The sequence below is a fragment of the Camelina sativa genome, chromosome 7 (assembly GCF_000633955.1).
Source record: "Camelina sativa cultivar DH55 chromosome 7, Cs, whole genome shotgun sequence".
In the NCBI taxonomy this organism is placed as follows: Eukaryota; Viridiplantae; Streptophyta; class Magnoliopsida; order Brassicales; family Brassicaceae; genus Camelina; species Camelina sativa.
This window is the reverse complement of record NC_025691.1, coordinates 33,074,186-33,091,389: the sequence shown is the minus strand read 5'-3', so window position 1 is coordinate 33,091,389 and position 17,204 is coordinate 33,074,186. Positions and strand designations below refer to the sequence as shown.

The window sequence follows — 17,204 nt, the reverse complement described above, 5'->3', positions numbered from 1 at the left end:
TTTTTTTTTTCGAAGTTCGAAATCGAACCGCAATTAGCAATTGTCTGTTTTTCTCGGAATCTAAAATAAATAAAATTAAAAAGAGAAAAATAGAGAGAAAAAGGGGGAACAGTGAGAGCAAAATCGTGCGACTGGGAAAAAATTTCGAAATTTCTTCTCTTCCGGCGACGAAGAGATTCAAACTTCCGCCTCCAATTTCTCGCCGTGGAATTTCTGATTTTTTTTCCTTGGTAGATATTTCACTCCGCCCGTTCTCCGTCGTGTGTCTACACTTCTCTAGAGGTTTATCTACAACTTTTCCTTCTCATGGCGTTCTAGGTTCATATCCTTGTTTTTTTCTTCGGACCTTCGTCTCTGTGTTACGAAAGCGTAGATGGTTTTCTTAGGGTTTTTTGATTGGATCTGCGTGATTTTGAGCTGATTTTGTGTGTTGATTTGGTCGACATTGTGGCTATATTCGCTATGCGAGATGTTGAAATGTTGGTGGGAACTAACTTTTATCTCTTTAATTGGAGAACTTGTGATTACCTGAAATTGAAAGCATTTGATAGGCATTTTTATCATAGGGCAGGGTTTTGGTGTAGAATGATGAAGTAAGGTCTTTCATGATTTTTACCATGGCTTAGGAGAAAGTATAGACAATTAACATTGACAGCTTACTTCGTTGTTGGCTTTGGCTTTAGGGTCTTTTATCTCTACTATAGTTCTGGGAGCAGCGTAATCTCTGAGTTGAAATGAGCAGTCGTCTGGGACAGGACGCCAATATGAATGGTGTCTATGTTCGTTCAGATGGATCTAGCATTCTGAGTTTCGACGGATCAGAAAGCCGTGAAAGTATGAATGATGATAATAAGAAAGGTAAATGTTATCTAGTCACTTGTTTGCTGTTTACCTTTCCTAACGCTAATTCATTTAGATCCTTTCGTTGTTTTGAAAGAACTTGAGTGAGTGATTACGGACTACGGAAAAGTACGATTGATTATCTTGAATTGAGTCGATTTTTTTTTCCATATTCAACAGACTAGTCATGGCATAAATGAATCTTTACGATCGTCTTTCTTATTATTAGGTGTAAGGGAAACGGGATGGTGGTTTTTGATCTCACTCTTTGTCTATTTCTTCTTAATCTCACCCGCAGGTCATCAGAGTTTGGTGGAGTGGTTAAATGAGACTCTTCCTTATTTGAAGTTACCATGGGAAGCTTCAGAGGATGAACTGAGAGTATGCTTGAGGGATGGAACTGTATTGTGTAGCCTTTTAAATCAGCTTAGTCCTGGCTCAATGAGAATGGTACTTTTCAATTTTGATGACTATTTGGCTTATATATATATATATTTTTTTTTCTTTGAGCCTCTGATTATGTGTCCTTATTCCCTTACTTCGCACTAGACTCACTCTCTTTGGTTATTCTGTAGGGAGGCAGCTTTGAGCCTGCTAGTATAAAAATTGAACGGTTTCTGACTGCTATGGATGAAATGGCCCTGCCTAGGTTCGAAGTTTCAGACATAGAACAGGTTTGTTATGTTTTCTTGGATATGATTCTTTGTTTCCGTGGAAAAAAATCATTTCTTAATTCGAAAAGACATGTTGGTTTGTATAGAATTATCCCCAAGTCATATAAGATAAAGTGGTTGTTGGGTTGCCACTTTTGCTATAATAAATTGAACCAATTCGGTGTAGACACTTCTAGGTGCAACATTTTTTCTAGTCATGGCTATTGTCTGATTTGCTATTTTGATGATAAGATTGCAAGATTTTTGCTCCCATATCTTTTCTTATCTCTGCCTTGTCTTGTGTTTTTCTATTGGTTATGAATGCTAATAAAAAATGAAAAACAGGGCGAAATGGTGCCAGTTTTACAGTCCCTTAAGGCGCTTAAAGCAAGTTTTTCCGATGGTAGTTATGATAAGAATTCACTATCTGCAAGGAGGCGATGGAGCCTGCCAGAGGACCACTCAGATTCGAGAGGGGATGAGCGCAACTTTACTGATGAATTCCAGTCGAAGGAAGGCTCTGAGATTGATATATCTGATGCTAAAATTTCGGAATTACTTAAATCAAACAGTTTACGAGTAAAGTTTTCCAACATAATTTTAGTCAACTGTGTCCAACCTTTTAGCTATTGCCTCTGTTTCTGATTCAAATTGCATTTCCTTGGCAGAACGCTCCTACTAGGTCACTGTTTGACATGCTGGATAAGCTTCTAGATGAGAGTATGACGAAAATGAATGGACATGTGTCTCATGTAAGCGAAAGACTGAGCTTCTCAATTCTCATAACAGCCTTCTATTGATTCATGTTATCTGTGTTTGCCAAGATTTTCATTCCGTAGTTCATGGAATATCTCTTCTACTCCATCATGTTTCTCCTTTCTTTTCTTTTTTCGTGTGTTGTTCAGGCTATGGCATCTCTCTTGAGCGCGCTTGTGCAAGTGATTGAACAGAGAATCTCAAATCAAGCTGATAACCTAAAGAACGTAAGATCACCTAAGTCCTTTCTTCCTTGATTTATTCTCGTGATGTACATATCATCCTTCTGACCAAGTCATGAAATATACTTATGAAACTGGTGCAGCAAAATATACTCTTTAGGGTACGTGAAGAAAAATACAGGTCAAGAATAAAGGTCTTAGAAACCTTGGCAGCTGGGACAACAAAGGAAAACGAGGTACAATTGTCTCTGGTTCCAGTATTTCTATTCACTTTATTTCTATTTCACGTACTGAATACTGATTGGTATTGCTATTTTTCGTTGTTGTAGATTGTTACGAACTGTATGGAGCATATAAAGGTAATAGATATTTTTCTCTTACTTTCGTTCTTGCATCTGGAAAAATTGGTTTACATTAGGCCCATAATTTTGTACATATTACCTGTGGAATATAGCCTCTAAACCAGTCCTAGATTTCGATAAAGGTTCAGTCTGAGAGATCCTACCATAAAACTATTGTGTGTGAGCCTCATACTTAATAACGCGACTTCATACAGCATTTTTCATTTGGCTTGTGTATTAGATTTGTTTATTACAGATTTTATAATGGTTGTATTTGCGGTTGTGCTCTGTAGCTTGAGAAAAACAGAATAGAAGAGAGAGAAAGGTCAGAAGAAAAGGATGTGGTGAGACTGAGAAAGGAAAAAGAGCGCAGTGATGCTGAGATTCGCAAGCTGAAGCAGGAACTCAAAGTGGTGAAAGAGACACATGAAAACCAATGCTTGGATTTAGAAGCAAAAGCACAAAAAACTAGAGACGAATTGGAGAAGAAGTTAAGAGATGCGGAGTTACATGTTGTAGATTCCAGTAGGAAGGTGAAAGAACTTGAGAAGCTGTGCCAATCTAAATCTCAAAGATGGGAGAAAAAAGAATGTATCTATCAAAACTTTATAGACAACCATTCTGGAGCATTGCAGGTTGACTTTATAAATAGTATTTGTTAACATTGGTCACCTATGTTAGTTATTTAGATGATATAGAATCTGTGAAATTTTGTAGGAGCTGAATGCTACTTCCATGTCTATAAAACATGAAGTATTAATGACACAGAGGAAATACTTTGAGGATCTAAATTACTATGGTAAGATTCATTTCTGCTTGGCCTCAGTGAATTCATTTCAGAGTACACAGTTTCTTATTTATAATATTTCTCCTAGGTTTGAAGCTCAAAGGAGTGGCTGATGCAGCAAAAAATTACCATGTGGTCCTTGAAGAAAATCGAAGACTCTACAATGAAGTGCAAGAATTGAAAGGTAAAACTCTTTTAGTCAATGTACATTGTTTGTATTAGACCATTCAAGAAATGATTTTTGTTCTTTCTCTTGGTATCTAGGAAATATTAGAGTCTATTGTCGGATAAGACCATTCCTTCCAGGGCAAAACAATAGACAGACAAGTATAGAGTACATTGGTGAGAATGGTGAAATGGTGGTTGCGAATCCCTTTAAGCAAGGGAAAGATAGCCATAGGTTGTTTAAATTTAACAAAGTTTTCGGTCAGGCGGCAACTCAAGGTTTAAACTTCTTTCCCTCTTAATCCCTTCTGCATTTAGCTAGGTTAATTAGTCAATGACTCTATATAGAATATACTTATTTATCTCCTGAGTCTGTTTTTATATGCAGAGGAGGTTTTCCTAGATACTCGACCATTAATTCGATCAATTCTAGATGGCTACAATGTTTGTATATTTGCCTATGGTCAGACGGGTTCTGGTAAAACTTATACAATGGTAAATGAAAAGTTTGATTTTGTTAATACTATGCTTTAGCCAAGGATTATAAGTTTTTATAACTGACATATTTATCTTTTGCTAACACAGAGTGGGCCAAGCATCACTTCAAAAGAAGATTGGGGTGTCAATTATAGAGCTCTGAATGATTTGTTTCTCTTAACTCAGAGTAGACAAAACACTGTCGTGTATGAAGTTGGTGTTCAAATGGTGGAGATATATAACGAGCAAGTTCGTGACATACTTTCAGATGGTGGCTCCAGTCGAAGATATCCTTTAATCTTATATAGTGACTAAATATATTTTTTTGGAATAGTTACATTCATGCCAATATATTTGCTGCTATTAGGTTTTACTAATGTTTTGTGGGTGCGTTCAATACAAGATTTCCTTAACTTGCAATACATTAGGGATTTGGAATACTGCTTTACCAAATGGGCTAGCAGTCCCTGATGCAAGCATGCATTGTGTGAGATCAACTGAAGATGTGCTTGAGCTGATGAATATTGGATTAATGAACAGAACCGTAGGGGCTACAGCTCTCAATGAAAGAAGCAGTAGATCACACTGGTTTGTATACTTTCTCCCTGTGATTTTATTATTTACCGTCTGTTATTGTCTAAATTAACTAAACGATGTTGGCTATTATCTCCAGTGTTCTTTCTGTTCATGTGCGTGGTGTCGATGTGGAAACGGACTCAGTTTTGCGTGGTAGTTTACATTTAGTTGATCTCGCGGGAAGTGAAAGAGTTGATCGCTCTGAGGCTACCGGAGATAGGCTCAAGGAAGCTCAACATATCAACAAATCGCTCTCAGCCCTTGGAGACGTCATCTTTGCTTTAGCACACAAGAACCCTCATGTTCCCTACAGAAACAGCAAATTGACTCAAGTCCTTCAAAGTTCCTTGGGTATTCCATTATCACTCTTTGAAGATGATACTGAGATTTTAGTTATATCTATTGCATATATTTGTCTCTTGGTTGGTTCCCTTTACTATACTCTCTTGTTTCTTAGGAGGACAAGCCAAAACTCTTATGTTTGTCCAAGTCAATCCTGATGGAGACTNCAGTGACTAAATATATTTTTTGGAATAGGTACATTCATGCACATATATTTGCTGCTCCATAGGGAAATTGGTATTGGTCTAGTGCTCTTAGGTTTTACTAATGTTTTGTGGCTGCGTTCAATATNTTCTTTCTTTTTCTATCTTTCGATTAAATTTTGGCCACGAAAGGTTAAGAGAACAAAACTATTCATATCTTGATATGCTTGATATAACAGGTATCGAATTTGAAGGATGTAATTGCTAAAAAAGATGAAGAGCTNAAGATTTCCTTAACTTGCAATACATTAGGGATTTGGAACACTGCTTTACCAAATGGGCTAGCAGTCCCTGATGCAAGCATGCATTGTGTGAGATCNTAGATTTCCTTAACTTGCAATACATTAGGGATTTGGAATACTGCTTTACCAAATGGGCTAGCAGTCCCGGATGCAAGCATGCATTGTGTGAGATCAACTGAAGATGTGCTTGAGCTGATGAATATTGGATTAATGAACAGAATCGTAGGGGCTACAGCTCTCAATGAAAGAAGCAGTAGATCACACTGGTTTGTATACTTTCTCCCTGAGATTTTATTATTTACGTCTGTTATTGTCTAAAATAACTAAACAATGTTGGTTGTTGGCTATTATCTCCAGTGTTCTTTCTGTTCATGTGCGTGGTGTCGANGTCTGTTATTGTCTAAAATAACTAAACAATGTTGGCTATTATCTCCAGTGTTCTTTCTGTTCATGTGCGTGGTGTCGATGTGGAAACGGACTCAGTTTTGCGTGGTAGTTTACATTTAGTTGATCTCGCGGGAAGTGAAAGAGTTGATCGCTCTGAGGCTACCGGAGATAGGCTCAAGGAAGCTCAACATATCAACAAATCGCTCTCAGCCCTTGGAGACGTCATCTTTGCTTTAGCACACAAGAACCCTCATGTTCCCTACAGAAACAGCAAATTGACTCAAGTCCTTCAAAGTTCCTTGGGTATTCCATTATCACTCTTTGAAGATGATACTGAGATTTTAGTTATATCTATTGCATATATTTGTCTCTTGGTTGGTTCCCTTTACTATACTCTCTTGTTTCTTAGGAGGACAAGCCAAAACTCTTATGTTTGTCCAAGTCAATCCTGATGGAGACTCATATGCTGAGACCGTAAGCACATTGAAATTCGCGGAAAGGGTTTCTGGTGTGGAGTTAGGTGCTGCAAAAAGTAATAAAGAGGGTAGAGATGTAAGACAACTCATGGAACAGGTTTGTATTTTCTTTCTTTTTCTATCTTTCGATTAAATTTTGGCCACGAAAGGTTAAGAGAACAAAACTATTCATATCTTGATATGCTTGATATAACAGGTATCGAATTTGAAGGATGTAATTGCTAAAAAAGATGAAGAGCTTCAGAATTTTCAGAAGCTAAAAGGTAATAATGCAACAGTCCTGAAACGTGGTTTAAGCAATTTAAGGTTGGTGGGACCTTCTTCACCTAGACGACATTCTATTGGAGCTTCACCAAATGCTCGTCGAGGAAAGGCCTCTGGTTTATTTGGAAGAGGGACCTCAGATGTTGACAACTGCTCCGAATATAGTAGCAAGCATTCTGATTCTGGTTCACAACATTCATCAGATGAACGTAAACATCGAAGGGATTTTCACCAACCACCTAAATTTGCTGGCGGGGCAAAAGGAATTGATTTTGATGATGAAGATGTTGAACTCGTAGGCCTTGCAGATGCAGATTCTGAGGACAGATTGAGTGATATCTCTGATAGTTGTCTTTCAATGGGAACAGAAACTGATGGATCCATATCCAGTGCGGTGGAGTTGACTCTTTTCCCTGAAACTGCTAAGCCTCTTGAAATAACCGAACGACCTGAAGCACAGATGACCTCTGAGAAACCTGAGAAATCAGTGAAAATGGGTAAAACCGACCCAAAAGACAGGTTTGTATCCTCTACTATCACACAGTAATAGAGAAATCTGAATGCATATACAGATTCTTATGTTTGTTTTGTTTTGGGATTTTAAAAGCAGAAGTACTATTCCATCAAAAATTCCGAAGCAGACCTTGAAACCACCAGGCCAAACCAGACCTTCTCGTCTGTCAATTGCCACTAGCTCATCCTCAAAGGTTTTAACAGGTAATGTCTCTATACATCAACTCTTTGACCTGTGTCCTAGAAACCAAATCTGTCTGCTTCTAGTTACACTCATATCTGGTGACAGGCTCTAATCACAGCCTACTTAGATTTCTATGAAAGATCAAATGAAGTAGATGCTTGATTATTATAATACACGCATATGATCTTTAGTGCCAGTTTGCTCATGATGAGTCATATAATCTTTCTTGATTTGCATCAGGTGCTAAAAGACCAACAGTTAGCACTTCATCTTCAGCAAAACCACTCAACAGAAAGCGGTGAAGACACAAGATTCATCCCGAGGGCTTGAAAGAAGAAGATTTGTGATGGATTTGATCTGATGGTGTGTGGTAACTGGTAACTAATTGTGTAACTAAGCATATGATGGATGTCCTTTTGTTCTTCGTTGTTAACCTAATTCAAACAGACACCTTAACTAAGTTTTCTTCATTTGTCTTGGTGTTAACTTAATCCTGTCCACGTTAACATACGTACGAGGTTACCTATATAATTATGATGTATCGATATGGAATTACAGGGAAAATGCTCAGAATTTATTAATTAAAGCGATGATTAAGATTAACCACCTAATCTGCACGGACCATCACCTTTAGTTGGTAGTAATATTACTTAGAAAATTATTTTGTTTTTGTTTTGAGTGAGGAGACTTTAGAATTGATTTTGACTGAACCGTTTCTTCCTCTCTCTTTCTCAAAAGTCATTTCCATCATCATATATAAGGCTTTATGCAGAGACGGACGTTCTTGATTTTTGTATATCTGATCTTGAGCTTTTCTCGCCATACTCTAGTCTCTAATGGCTTCTTCTCCTTCTTCTCCTTCTTCTCCGTCACGCAACTGGAGATACGGCGTCTTTGTGAGCTTCCACGGACCAGACGTCTGTAAAACCTTTCTCAGTCATTTACGGAAACAGTTTAGCCACAACGAGATTACCATGTTCGATGATCATGAGATCAAGAGAGGCAAAACCATTGCCCCTGAAATCTTAAAGGCGATTAGGGAATCGAGGATCTCAATCGTGGTGTTCTCCAAGAACTATGCTTCATCGAGCTGGTGTTTGGAAGATTTGGTGGAGATTATGAAGTGCAGGGAAGAAATGGGGCAAATAGTGATGACAGTCTTCTATGGAGCAGATTCATCTGATGTGCGGAAACAGATTGGAGATTTTGGGATGGGTTTTAGTAAAGCTTGTTCTTATAAAACAAAGGAGGAGAGGTTAAGATGGAGCCAAGCTTTGAACTATGCTGCCAACATAGTAGGAGAAGACTTCGGAAACTGGTTTGTTCTTTTTTCTTTTCTTTTTTTCAATTTTGATTTATCAATTCTTATTTTTCTCTCTCTCTTCTTTAGTGATAATGAAGCGGATCTGATTGAGAAGGTTTCAAGAGATGTTTCAGACAAACTAAACGCTGCAACAATCTCTAGGGATTTTGAAGACAAGGTTGGTATGGAAGCCCATTTGCAGAAAATGCAGTCTTTGCTGCATTTTGATACTGAAGAAGGAGCTATGATTGTTGGAATATGTGGCCCTGCAGGCATTGGTAAGACTACCATCGCCAGGGCTTTACATAGCCGGCTCTCTAGCCATTTCCAGCTTACTTGTTTTCTGGAGAATACTAAGGGAAGCTATAATAGTGATCTTGACGAGTATGGTTTGATGCTACAGTTACAAGAGAAACTTCTTTCCAAGATTTTAAACCAAAATGGTATGAAGATATCCCATTTAGGTGCGATAGAAGAAAGGCTGAGCAACCTGAAAGTGCTTATCATTCTTGATGATGTGGATGATCTTAAGCAATTAGAGGCTTTGGCTAAGGAAACTACTTGGTTTGGTCCTGGAAGTAGGATTATTGTGACCACAGAATACGAAGTGCTCCTGCTGCAACATGGTATCGATTCTAATTCTACATACCATGTGGATTTTCCAACTAGTGAAGAAGCTCTTGAGATCTTTTGCAGATATGCTTTTAGACAAAACTATCCGGATAATGGTTTTAAAGAGCTTGCAGAGAGGGTAGTAGACCTATGTGATAACCTTCCATTGAGTCTCAGCATGGTGGGTTCATCTTTACGCGGGAAGAAGGAAGAAGTGTGGGAAAAAGTAATGCGCAAACTAGAAACTACTACTGATCACCGAGATATCGAGCAAGTACGAAGGGCCGTCTATGAACAATCATCATCTAAATTGCGAAAGCGAAAAAGTAAATCTGCGTATTTTACTGTAATGGCCTTCTTCGTCGTCATCAACATGCTCCTGGAGATTGCATCAGCGGTTACAGACCAGCTCTCTTCCATTCGCAAGCCTTACTTCACAAGAATCTCCTTAGTTATGTCAGTTCTCTCTGTTTTCCTCTCCATCCTTGACCTCAGTTACAAAATCAAAGCCCATAAAGCTAGTTTCAGATGCAAGTGGCCTATACCTTGGTTCTACCTTCCAGCACGTGGCTACAGAAGGATCTTTGGAAGTTTCACAGATACGGTCTTATTGTTCTGTGTTGTTGGTGGGTTAATAGTGTCGACGGTCAACTATTGTTTTGTCGTAAAAGGCGAAAACGGTCCAATCAAAGTATCATCAATTTGGCCTCTCTTCTTTGCCATTGGTATGGTAGCCTCCAAGTTCATGGAGAAGCCGCTCATTTCCAAGGACTATTCGCTCTAACCAAAAAAATGTAATAAAGAGAAAGTGTTTTTTGTATATATCAAATTTACTAACCAAGTGAATGTGTCTTCAGAGACACTTTCACCATTTTGAGAAATCACAGAACCTGAAACCTCTGCAAAATCCTCCCACATGTTACAAGCACCAAGGCACAAGTAAGTAAGACATACCATATAAAAACTAAATCAAGACAGTCACTCTTCACAAGAAACACTAAGACAGCATATCAAAAAAGCTCTCGTCCAATCTACCATCTGATATCATATCGGCAACCAGTTTCACGGTGGATGCATCTCCACTGAACCCGTTGCTTCGCATCTCCGTGACAAGTTCACCTGATGCAACTATTTCACCAGCTCTAAGGCATCCCTTAATTAGTGTATTATATGTGCAGTCACATGGTACATGTCCATTGTCCTTCATTTTACGGATTAACGCATTTGCTTCTGAAATTGTACCTTTCATACAAAACCCATATATCATTGTATTGTAAGTTTGAACATCAGGCTCCACACCATCGATGGGGAGACTACAAAATAAGTCCCATGCTTCGTCCACCTTACTACCCTTGCACATTCCATGGATGATGATGTTATAAGTAACAGTATCAAGATCAATCTTACTCTTTTGGATAACCTCAAACATTTCCAAAGCCTCTTCTAGCTGTCCATTTTCGCAGAAACCATACAGCAAAGTGTTACAAGTTATGGAATCAGGGTACACACCTTGAGAAATCATCTCCTGGAAAAGGTCTTGGGCCATCTTAAGATTACACACTCGACAAAACCCGTGAATTAGAGTGTTGTAAGAAATAGTATCAGCAACTAATCCTCTTCTCAACATTTCACGGAGAAGTTTCATTCCATCATCTACCCTCTTAGCTCTACAACATCCGTCTATGAGACTATTGAAAGTGACTACGCTAGGATAGCAGCCCTTGCTAGCCATCAAATCAAACATGCGCTTAGCATCATCCAGACGGTTATGTTTACAAAACCCATCGACCATTGAGTTATAGGTGATTGTATTAGGAATTACACCACTACGGAGCATCTCTTCGTATAATTCTTGAGCCTCAATGAACTTCCCTTCTTTGACACATGCATTGATCAATGCATTGAAAGTGAAAATATCAGGATTGATTTCCCTTTCAACCATATCACGCAACAATCTTTTGGCATCGCTCCATCTACCAGATCTACAAAAAGAGTCTATCATACAGTTGTAGGTAACTACACTGGGGAAAATGCCTTTCTCAAGCATTTCAGTGAAAAGATTTTGAGCATCACTATGATGTCAATCTTTGCAAAGACGATCAATGATGGGATTGTAGAGTACAAAATTGGCTTTGATGTGGCTTTTCTCCATATTCCTAAGCAGATTCAATGCAGAGTCAGTGTCCCCCATCTTACACATGCCATTAACAATTGTTCTGTAAGTAACCGCGTTAGGTTCATGACCAATTGCTAACATACGACCAAGCAGAGCTACTGCTTCAAGAACTCGACCATCGTGGCAAAGACCGTTCATGAGTGTGGTAAACGTTACGACGTTGGGTGTTAATCTCGTTTCAACCATATGATCAAACAAAGCTACGGCTTCAGAAACCCTATCTTCGAGACAGAACCCGTGGAGAAGTGTGCTAAACGTAACCACATTAGGCTGGAAACCAAGTTTTATGACCTTGCCCAATGTAGACAGACCAAAAGACAACTCATGACAGCTGCAGAAACATTTGATCAGAATATTGAAGCTGAAGATATTACAAGGTAGCATTTCAATCTTCCTATATAGAGAAATCACAACATCGGGACGATTCATTCTGACGATGACACCCATAAGTTTATTGAAATCAATCACGGATGGGAAGGGAGGAGACCTAACCATGTCATGGAACAAAACAATCGCATTATCTAAGGTTTTGATATGATAATACCCACTTGTCAGTTTCAACTCCTCTCCTACAAAAGTTCCTTGGCTCAAACAAGGTAGATTCTTTGGAACCGTACGTGTCTTCGCTGAACGTATATGAATCAGTCTGATCGTGCTGATCAATCTAGTAGAAGCAGTAACAGTTTCCAATCCCCAAACCCTAGCAACCAACATTTTTGTTTTTTCGCCTGATTTTTTTCTTTTCTTCTTGTCCATCTTTCTTACTCCTAATAAAATCATAAAATCACAACCGGTTCGATCCGACATATTCTAAAACCGGTTCGATCTAAACGATTCTGAAACCGGTTCTCTACGTAAGTTAAGAGAAAGTGTTTATGAAGGTTTCAAGTTCAACACTACAAAAACCAAACCGGTTTGGTTAATTATGCGATGATTAACTGGTTAATTACTCTGTTAGCACAATTAATCAAATTTGGGAAGATAAGGAACAAAAAAAGCAAAAGAGAGCGTACAAAGTAACACAGTAGCGAACCAAGATAAAACCCCCAAAAACTAGGGTTTGAATCTTTGGGAAGATGTGTTCGTTATCGATGCAATTCTCGCTGTTGCAATCACCATCTCGACCCTCTTCTTCGTCTTTCTTAGCCAACCGTGAACCTAAACTCTCTACTACGTCTTCCTCTGTGAGCTTCCCGTTGAAGAGTAGTAGCGGAAGTGGGAATTTGATGGTTGTGAGAGTGAAAGCTTATGATTCTTCATCTTCTTCCGATTCGTCTGCAGATTCATCCACGCCTCCTAATGGCACTCGGGTAAACCGCAAAATTGAAATTGGTTCAGCATTCGATTTGATTGATGTTAGACACTAATCTGAATCGATCAATCAATTGGTTTTGAGCAGCAGCCCAAAAGCAGGAGAGATATATTACTGGAGTATGTTCAGAATGTGAAGCCTGAGTTCATGGAGATGTTCGTTAAACGTGCCCCTAAACATGTAACTCGCTCACTCACTCTGCTTCATCATCTCAAAAGACTCAATTTTTCTTAAAAAAAGGTTAGAGCTTTTCATTGAGTCTATGTTGTTTTCGATTAGGTGGTTGAAGCAATGAGACAAACTGTGACGAATATGATTGGAACGCTGCCTCCGCAGTTTTTTGCGGTTACTGTCACCTCTGTGAGTGCTTTTATGTAAGCGATACGTTTTTATTTTATTTCACAAGTTGTGTGTCCTGTGTTTTTTGTTACTTGTGTGTTGAATTTGCGTATCATGTTATGGGTTTTATAGGTTGCTGAGAACCTTGCACAGCTGATGATGAGTGTATTGATGACTGGGTATATGTTCAGAAACGCTCAATATCGTCTTGAATTGCAACAAAGTTTGGAGCAGGTTGCTCTTCCTGAACCACGCGATCAAAAGGTGAACATTTTCAGGTTTATAGCTTCTGTTTTCTGGAGGATTTCACTTGGCCTGTAGTTCTGTAAAAATGCTGATGCGAGTTTGTTCACTGGTTGCTTCGATTTTGACACTTCTGCTTCTTCTCTGTTGATAAGCCTTGTGTTACGCTAGTCTAGAAGCATTATCCCATGTAACTTGTGGTGGATTGTAGCTGCGTTAACAGCTCAACAACTGTTCTTGAGTCGGTTAGCTAGAGAGCTAACAACATGTTCATATTAAGTTTAGGCAGAGCGAGCTTTGGTTATTCTGGTTTTGTCTCTCGGATTTTTAAGTTTGGGAAGTAGTTGAGAGTTAGAGACTTCTCGATTCCAACTGTGTAGTTCTTTTGGTGACTTGAATAAAGCTGCTTTAATATGCGTGTGTTTGATTTTTGATGTATCAAATTGTATGTGACACTGGTTTTTGATTCTGATTAAGCCAGGGGGGTGATGAAGACTACGCACCTGGAACTCAAAAGAACGTTTCAGGGGAAGTGATCAGGTGGAATAACATTTCTGGTCCTGAGAAGATTGATGCAAAAAAGTATATTGAGCTTCTGGAAGCAGAGATCGAAGAACTCAACCGTATGGTGGGGAGAAAGTCTTCGAATCAGCAGAACGAGATTTTGGAGTATCTGAAATCTCTTGAACCCCAAAATCTTAAGGCACGAGGATTCATATATTAGTTTTTTTAGTTTATTATCATCAAATTTTATTCCAATGCTTTTCTCAGTTGCAATACTTTTGAATTTTGTAGGAGCTTACAAGCACTGCAGGCGAAGATGTTGCCGTGGCCATGAATACATTTGTCAAGCGGCTTCTAGCTGTGTCAGACCCAAACCAAATGAAGGTTCGTTCTCTAATAATAACTTCTTCAGCTGAAACACTTGTTTGAGTTGTGTTTTGTTATATATATAGTGTGATGTGATTTGACTGGTATCAACGTNGAACGTTTCAGGGGAAGTGATCAGGTGGAATAACATTTCTGGTCCTGAGAAGATTGATGCAAAAAAGTATATTGAGCTTCTGGAAGCAGAGATCGAAGAACTCAACCGTATGGTGGGGAGAAAGTCTTCGAATCAGCAGAACGAGATTTTGGAGTATCTGAAATCTCTTGAACCCCAAAATCTTAAGGCACGAGGATTCATATATTAGTTTTTTTAGTTTATTATCATCAAATTTTATTCCAATGCTTTTCTCAGTTGCAATACTTTTGAATTTTGTAGGAGCTTACAAGCACTGCAGGCGAAGATGTTGCCGTGGCCATGAATACATTTGTCAAGCGGCTTCTAGCTGTGTCAGACCCAAACCAAATGAAGGTTCGTTCTCTAATAATAACTTCTTCAGCTGAAACACTTGTTTGAGTTGTGTTTTGTTATATATATAGTGTGATGTGATTTGACTGTTATCAACGTATTGGTGGTTTACACAGACAGAAGTGACAGAAACAAGTGCGGCGGACCTGGCGAAATTGTTGTATTGGTTAATGGTGGTGGGATATAGCATTCGGAATATCGAGGTTCGGTTTGATATGGAACGTGTGCTTGGTACTCAAGCGAAGCTTGCAGAGCTGCCTCCTGGTGAAATTATTTGAACACTAAGGTGAATAAAACCGGGGGCTTTTTTACCCAAAGAACTCAGAATTTTCATTTGTCAAGTAATTTTTATTGTAAAATTGATCGAACTTACTTTGAAGAGAAGACAGTATTGGCTGTTGGAATTAGATCACAAGTTTTGCTTCGAGTGACTTTATAAGATTCCCAACTCGTAGACAAATTAAAGCATAAGGAATTGTACGGTCTGATGTACATAGCATAGGTTCGTGGAGCTGCACACGGACATAGAAGATATGGAAGAAAACTTATTTTCCTTAAGTTCAGTGTTGACTTGACGTATGGTTAGTTAACAAGATAAATTAACAAAAAAAACCTATTAGGATTTAATTAGTATAGTAAAATAATACTCATTTGTAAAAAATGTGAAAGTACTATTGTAATTACCTAACTCATGAATGATGTACTCATTTGTAAATGAATGTCAACTTTCAGAATTATAATACAAAATGGCAAAATTTCGAAAGAGTTGACATTCATTTACATACATTTAACTTAATTAAAGAGTTGACAGGCACAAAATCGTCACCAAAAAAGAGTTGACCACTGAAATTCGTAGATATTTGAATTGGGATTAAGAAAACAAAAGTCAGGTTTATTATAGTGACATGCATAATTTCCTAAATGTTTATTGTGATAAACAGTTTAAATAAATACAAATGAAAACTGACATATTTACACAAGATTTATAATTCTTGGAACAATCTCAAGATTGGGAAAACATATACAAGACCAGTTTTGACAACGAAAAATATTAGGGAAAAAACATAGAAGAAGAGGGATGATATATACACGAAACTTCAATTCTTTTATCTTTCAATCCATACAATTATTTTTTTGACAAATCCATTCATAATTAAACATCAGAAATCAACAGGAAACATACTGAAGCACAAATAATAACATAACGTTAGTGGGTTTGGATCTTAATAGACAAGAACATTACACTTCGCACTTCTAAATACGAGTACTATAAAGCAATCTTTACATTCATACACCCAAAAGTGCTAAAGACATAAGCTGTCATCACCGCAATAAAAATTCTCCCAAATATTTCTTTTCCTACAAGACAAGAAAAAAAAGTCAAACTGATTATTTACTCTATATATATCTACTTGATAACTAGATTTGTTGCAACAAAATGGTTACGTACGTATAAAAATATGATATATAATGTGTATGCTTACCTCTTATAACTGTAGTAGAAGTTGACCCGCTAAAACTCGGTATGTTTTGTGGCCGCGTGAAAAGCGGCGGAGACGGCACTAGCGATGGAGGAGAAGGTGGCGGAGGTGGCGGAGACGGTGGAGGCGGTGATGTCAAAGCGGAAGCTTCATATCTCAAGAGACATTTAGGAGTAAAGATCTGAGCCCAACGAGACCGACTGCAACAATCCAAGATTTCTTGGACCGCAAGTTTCAGACATACGGTGCAGTTTCCTGAATCAAGATCGGGACTACACTGGACAATTGAATCTAAATCATATGAACCCTCGAATTGTGTGACACGTTCTTGATCCTCAACGAAATATGGTGTTGATGATGACGACGATGATGAAGAAGAGGCTCTGATGATAAGCTCATCCATTTTATCCGAAAGCGTTTGTCCGAACCGATCCGTGTTTGGAGCAGAACTCAAAGAGTATCTAATGATGTAAGGTCTGTCTTCTACGAGGGTGAAGAAGGAAGTATCCGAGTAACGTACCATACACTCTTCATAGAATATGAACGCTTCTTTTTGATAAGTGCAGTTTCTAGAAATTTCTAGGGTTGCGGTTTGAACACAGTCGGAACAAGAATTTCTCGTGATGTCTCCTCTACAGAGGAACATGCCACGGACTGTGTTGGGGCTAAGACCCGTTGTGGCGTTGGAATAGGTTCTTAGAGAGGAACGGTCACGGAGAGAGGAGAGAAGTGTTTCGCGGTTTGTCCGGTAAGAGCTGGTTCGCGTGAAGTTGTCGGAAAATTGGCTGCAGAAGGTGCGCATGTGTTCAGGTTGGGATATGATTTGGCTTGTAGAGAAGAGAAGAGCTAAGAGAGAGAGAAAGCAAAAGAGAGACGAGAGACTTTTGATCACTGTTGCCATTATTTATTCTTGTTTATGAATTATTTGAGAGAAAACAAGAAGAAAATTTATAGCAGAGAGATCGATTAAAAGATGCATTATAATCTTTGACTATA

The 17,204-nt window shown here is 38.5% G+C and overlaps 4 protein-coding genes and 1 pseudogene across 10 annotated transcripts; 3 read left to right on the top strand and 2 right to left on the bottom strand.

Moving 5' to 3' along the window:
- On the top strand, positions 65-7,874 carry LOC104703985 (kinesin-like protein KIN-14G). Of its 4 annotated transcripts, XM_019228137.1 has the most exons (22): positions 65-282; positions 684-858; positions 1,139-1,290; positions 1,416-1,514; positions 1,839-2,072; positions 2,162-2,245; positions 2,399-2,476; positions 2,575-2,667; positions 2,761-2,790; positions 3,066-3,407; positions 3,490-3,571; positions 3,648-3,743; positions 3,824-4,003; positions 4,113-4,219; positions 4,310-4,488; positions 5,570-5,638; positions 5,735-5,830; positions 6,001-6,254; positions 6,361-6,524; positions 6,624-7,210; positions 7,299-7,408; positions 7,629-7,874. In XM_019228137.1, exons 2-22 carry the CDS (start codon positions 735-737, stop codon positions 7,688-7,690), a joined length of 3,222 nt encoding a protein of 1,073 aa, XP_019083682.1. In that variant the 5' UTR covers positions 65-282; positions 684-734; the 3' UTR covers positions 7,691-7,874. The 4 variants fall into 4 exon arrangements, with proteins under 4 accessions (XP_019083682.1, XP_010418391.1, XP_010418390.1 ...); XM_010420089.2 differs by lacking the exon at positions 5,570-5,638 and having other exon boundaries at positions 66-282; positions 5,666-5,830; positions 7,302-7,408; XM_010420088.2 differs by lacking the exon at positions 5,570-5,638 and having other exon boundaries at positions 66-282; positions 5,666-5,830.
- Positions 8,194-10,129, top strand: LOC104703984 (disease resistance protein RML1A-like). The gene is made up of 2 exons (XM_010420087.2): positions 8,194-8,706; positions 8,779-10,129. Exons 1-2 carry the CDS (start codon positions 8,225-8,227, stop codon positions 10,085-10,087), a joined length of 1,791 nt encoding a protein of 596 aa, XP_010418389.1. The 5' UTR covers positions 8,194-8,224; the 3' UTR covers positions 10,088-10,129.
- LOC104705215 lies at positions 10,202-12,193 on the bottom strand (annotated as a pseudogene).
- LOC104703983 lies at positions 12,469-15,161 on the top strand. 4 transcript variants are annotated; one of them, XM_019228136.1, is made up of 8 exons: positions 12,469-12,789; positions 12,879-12,971; positions 13,071-13,151; positions 13,263-13,394; positions 13,855-13,900; positions 14,370-14,545; positions 14,638-14,730; positions 14,844-15,161. In XM_019228136.1, the coding sequence occupies exons 1-8, from the start codon at positions 12,556-12,558 to the stop codon at positions 15,003-15,005; spliced, it is 1,017 nt and encodes a 338-aa protein (XP_019083681.1). In that variant the 5' UTR covers positions 12,469-12,555; the 3' UTR covers positions 15,006-15,161. The 4 variants fall into 4 exon arrangements, with proteins under 4 accessions (XP_019083681.1, XP_010418386.1, XP_010418387.1 ...); XM_010420084.2 differs by having other exon boundaries at positions 13,855-13,930; positions 14,400-14,545; XM_010420086.2 differs by having other exon boundaries at positions 12,472-12,789; positions 12,882-12,971; positions 13,855-13,930; positions 14,400-14,545.
- Positions 15,812-17,192, bottom strand: LOC104703981 (cysteine-rich repeat secretory protein 4-like). Its single transcript, XM_010420082.1, has 2 exons — positions 16,212-17,192; positions 15,812-16,086 (listed from the first exon to the last, which is right to left on the bottom strand). Exons 1-2 carry the CDS (start codon positions 17,107-17,109, stop codon positions 15,995-15,997), a joined length of 990 nt encoding a protein of 329 aa, XP_010418384.1. The 5' UTR covers positions 17,110-17,192; the 3' UTR covers positions 15,812-15,994.

What these genes read in the sequence shown, in the direction of transcription:
- LOC104703985 (XM_019228137.1), top strand. Translation starts at nt 735, where the DNA reads ATGAGCAGTCGTCTGGGACAGGACGCCAATATGAATGGTGTCTATGTT. An exon ending in TGAAGTGCAAGAATTGAAAG is followed by an intron (nt 3,744 to 3,823) that starts GTAAAACTCTTT and finishes CTTGGTATCTAG; the next exon opens with GAAATATTAGAGTCTATTGT. An exon ending in GATGGTGGCTCCAGTCGAAG is followed by an intron (nt 4,489 to 5,569) that starts ATATCCTTTAAT and finishes AACTTGCAATAC; the next exon opens with ATTAGGGATTTGGAACACTG.
- LOC104703983 (XM_019228136.1), top strand. Translation starts at nt 12,556, where the DNA reads ATGTGTTCGTTATCGATGCAATTCTCGCTGTTGCAATCACCATCTCGA. An exon ending in CGCCTCCTAATGGCACTCGG is followed by an intron (nt 12,790 to 12,878) that starts GTAAACCGCAAA and finishes GGTTTTGAGCAG; the next exon opens with CAGCCCAAAAGCAGGAGAGA. An exon ending in CTGAACCACGCGATCAAAAG is followed by an intron (nt 13,395 to 13,854) that starts GTGAACATTTTC and finishes TGATTAAGCCAG; the next exon opens with GGGGGTGATGAAGACTACGC.
- LOC104703981 (XM_010420082.1), bottom strand. Translation starts at nt 17,109, where the DNA reads ATGGCAACAGTGATCAAAAGTCTCTCGTCTCTCTTTTGCTTTCTCTCT. An exon ending in TTCTACTACAGTTATAAGAG is followed by an intron (nt 16,087 to 16,211) that starts GTAAGCATACAC and finishes CTTGTCTTGTAG; the next exon opens with GAAAAGAAATATTTGGGAGA.
- LOC104703984 (XM_010420087.2), top strand. Translation starts at nt 8,225, where the DNA reads ATGGCTTCTTCTCCTTCTTCTCCTTCTTCTCCGTCACGCAACTGGAGA. An exon ending in GGAGAAGACTTCGGAAACTG is followed by an intron (nt 8,707 to 8,778) that starts GTTTGTTCTTTT and finishes TCTCTTCTTTAG; the next exon opens with TGATAATGAAGCGGATCTGA.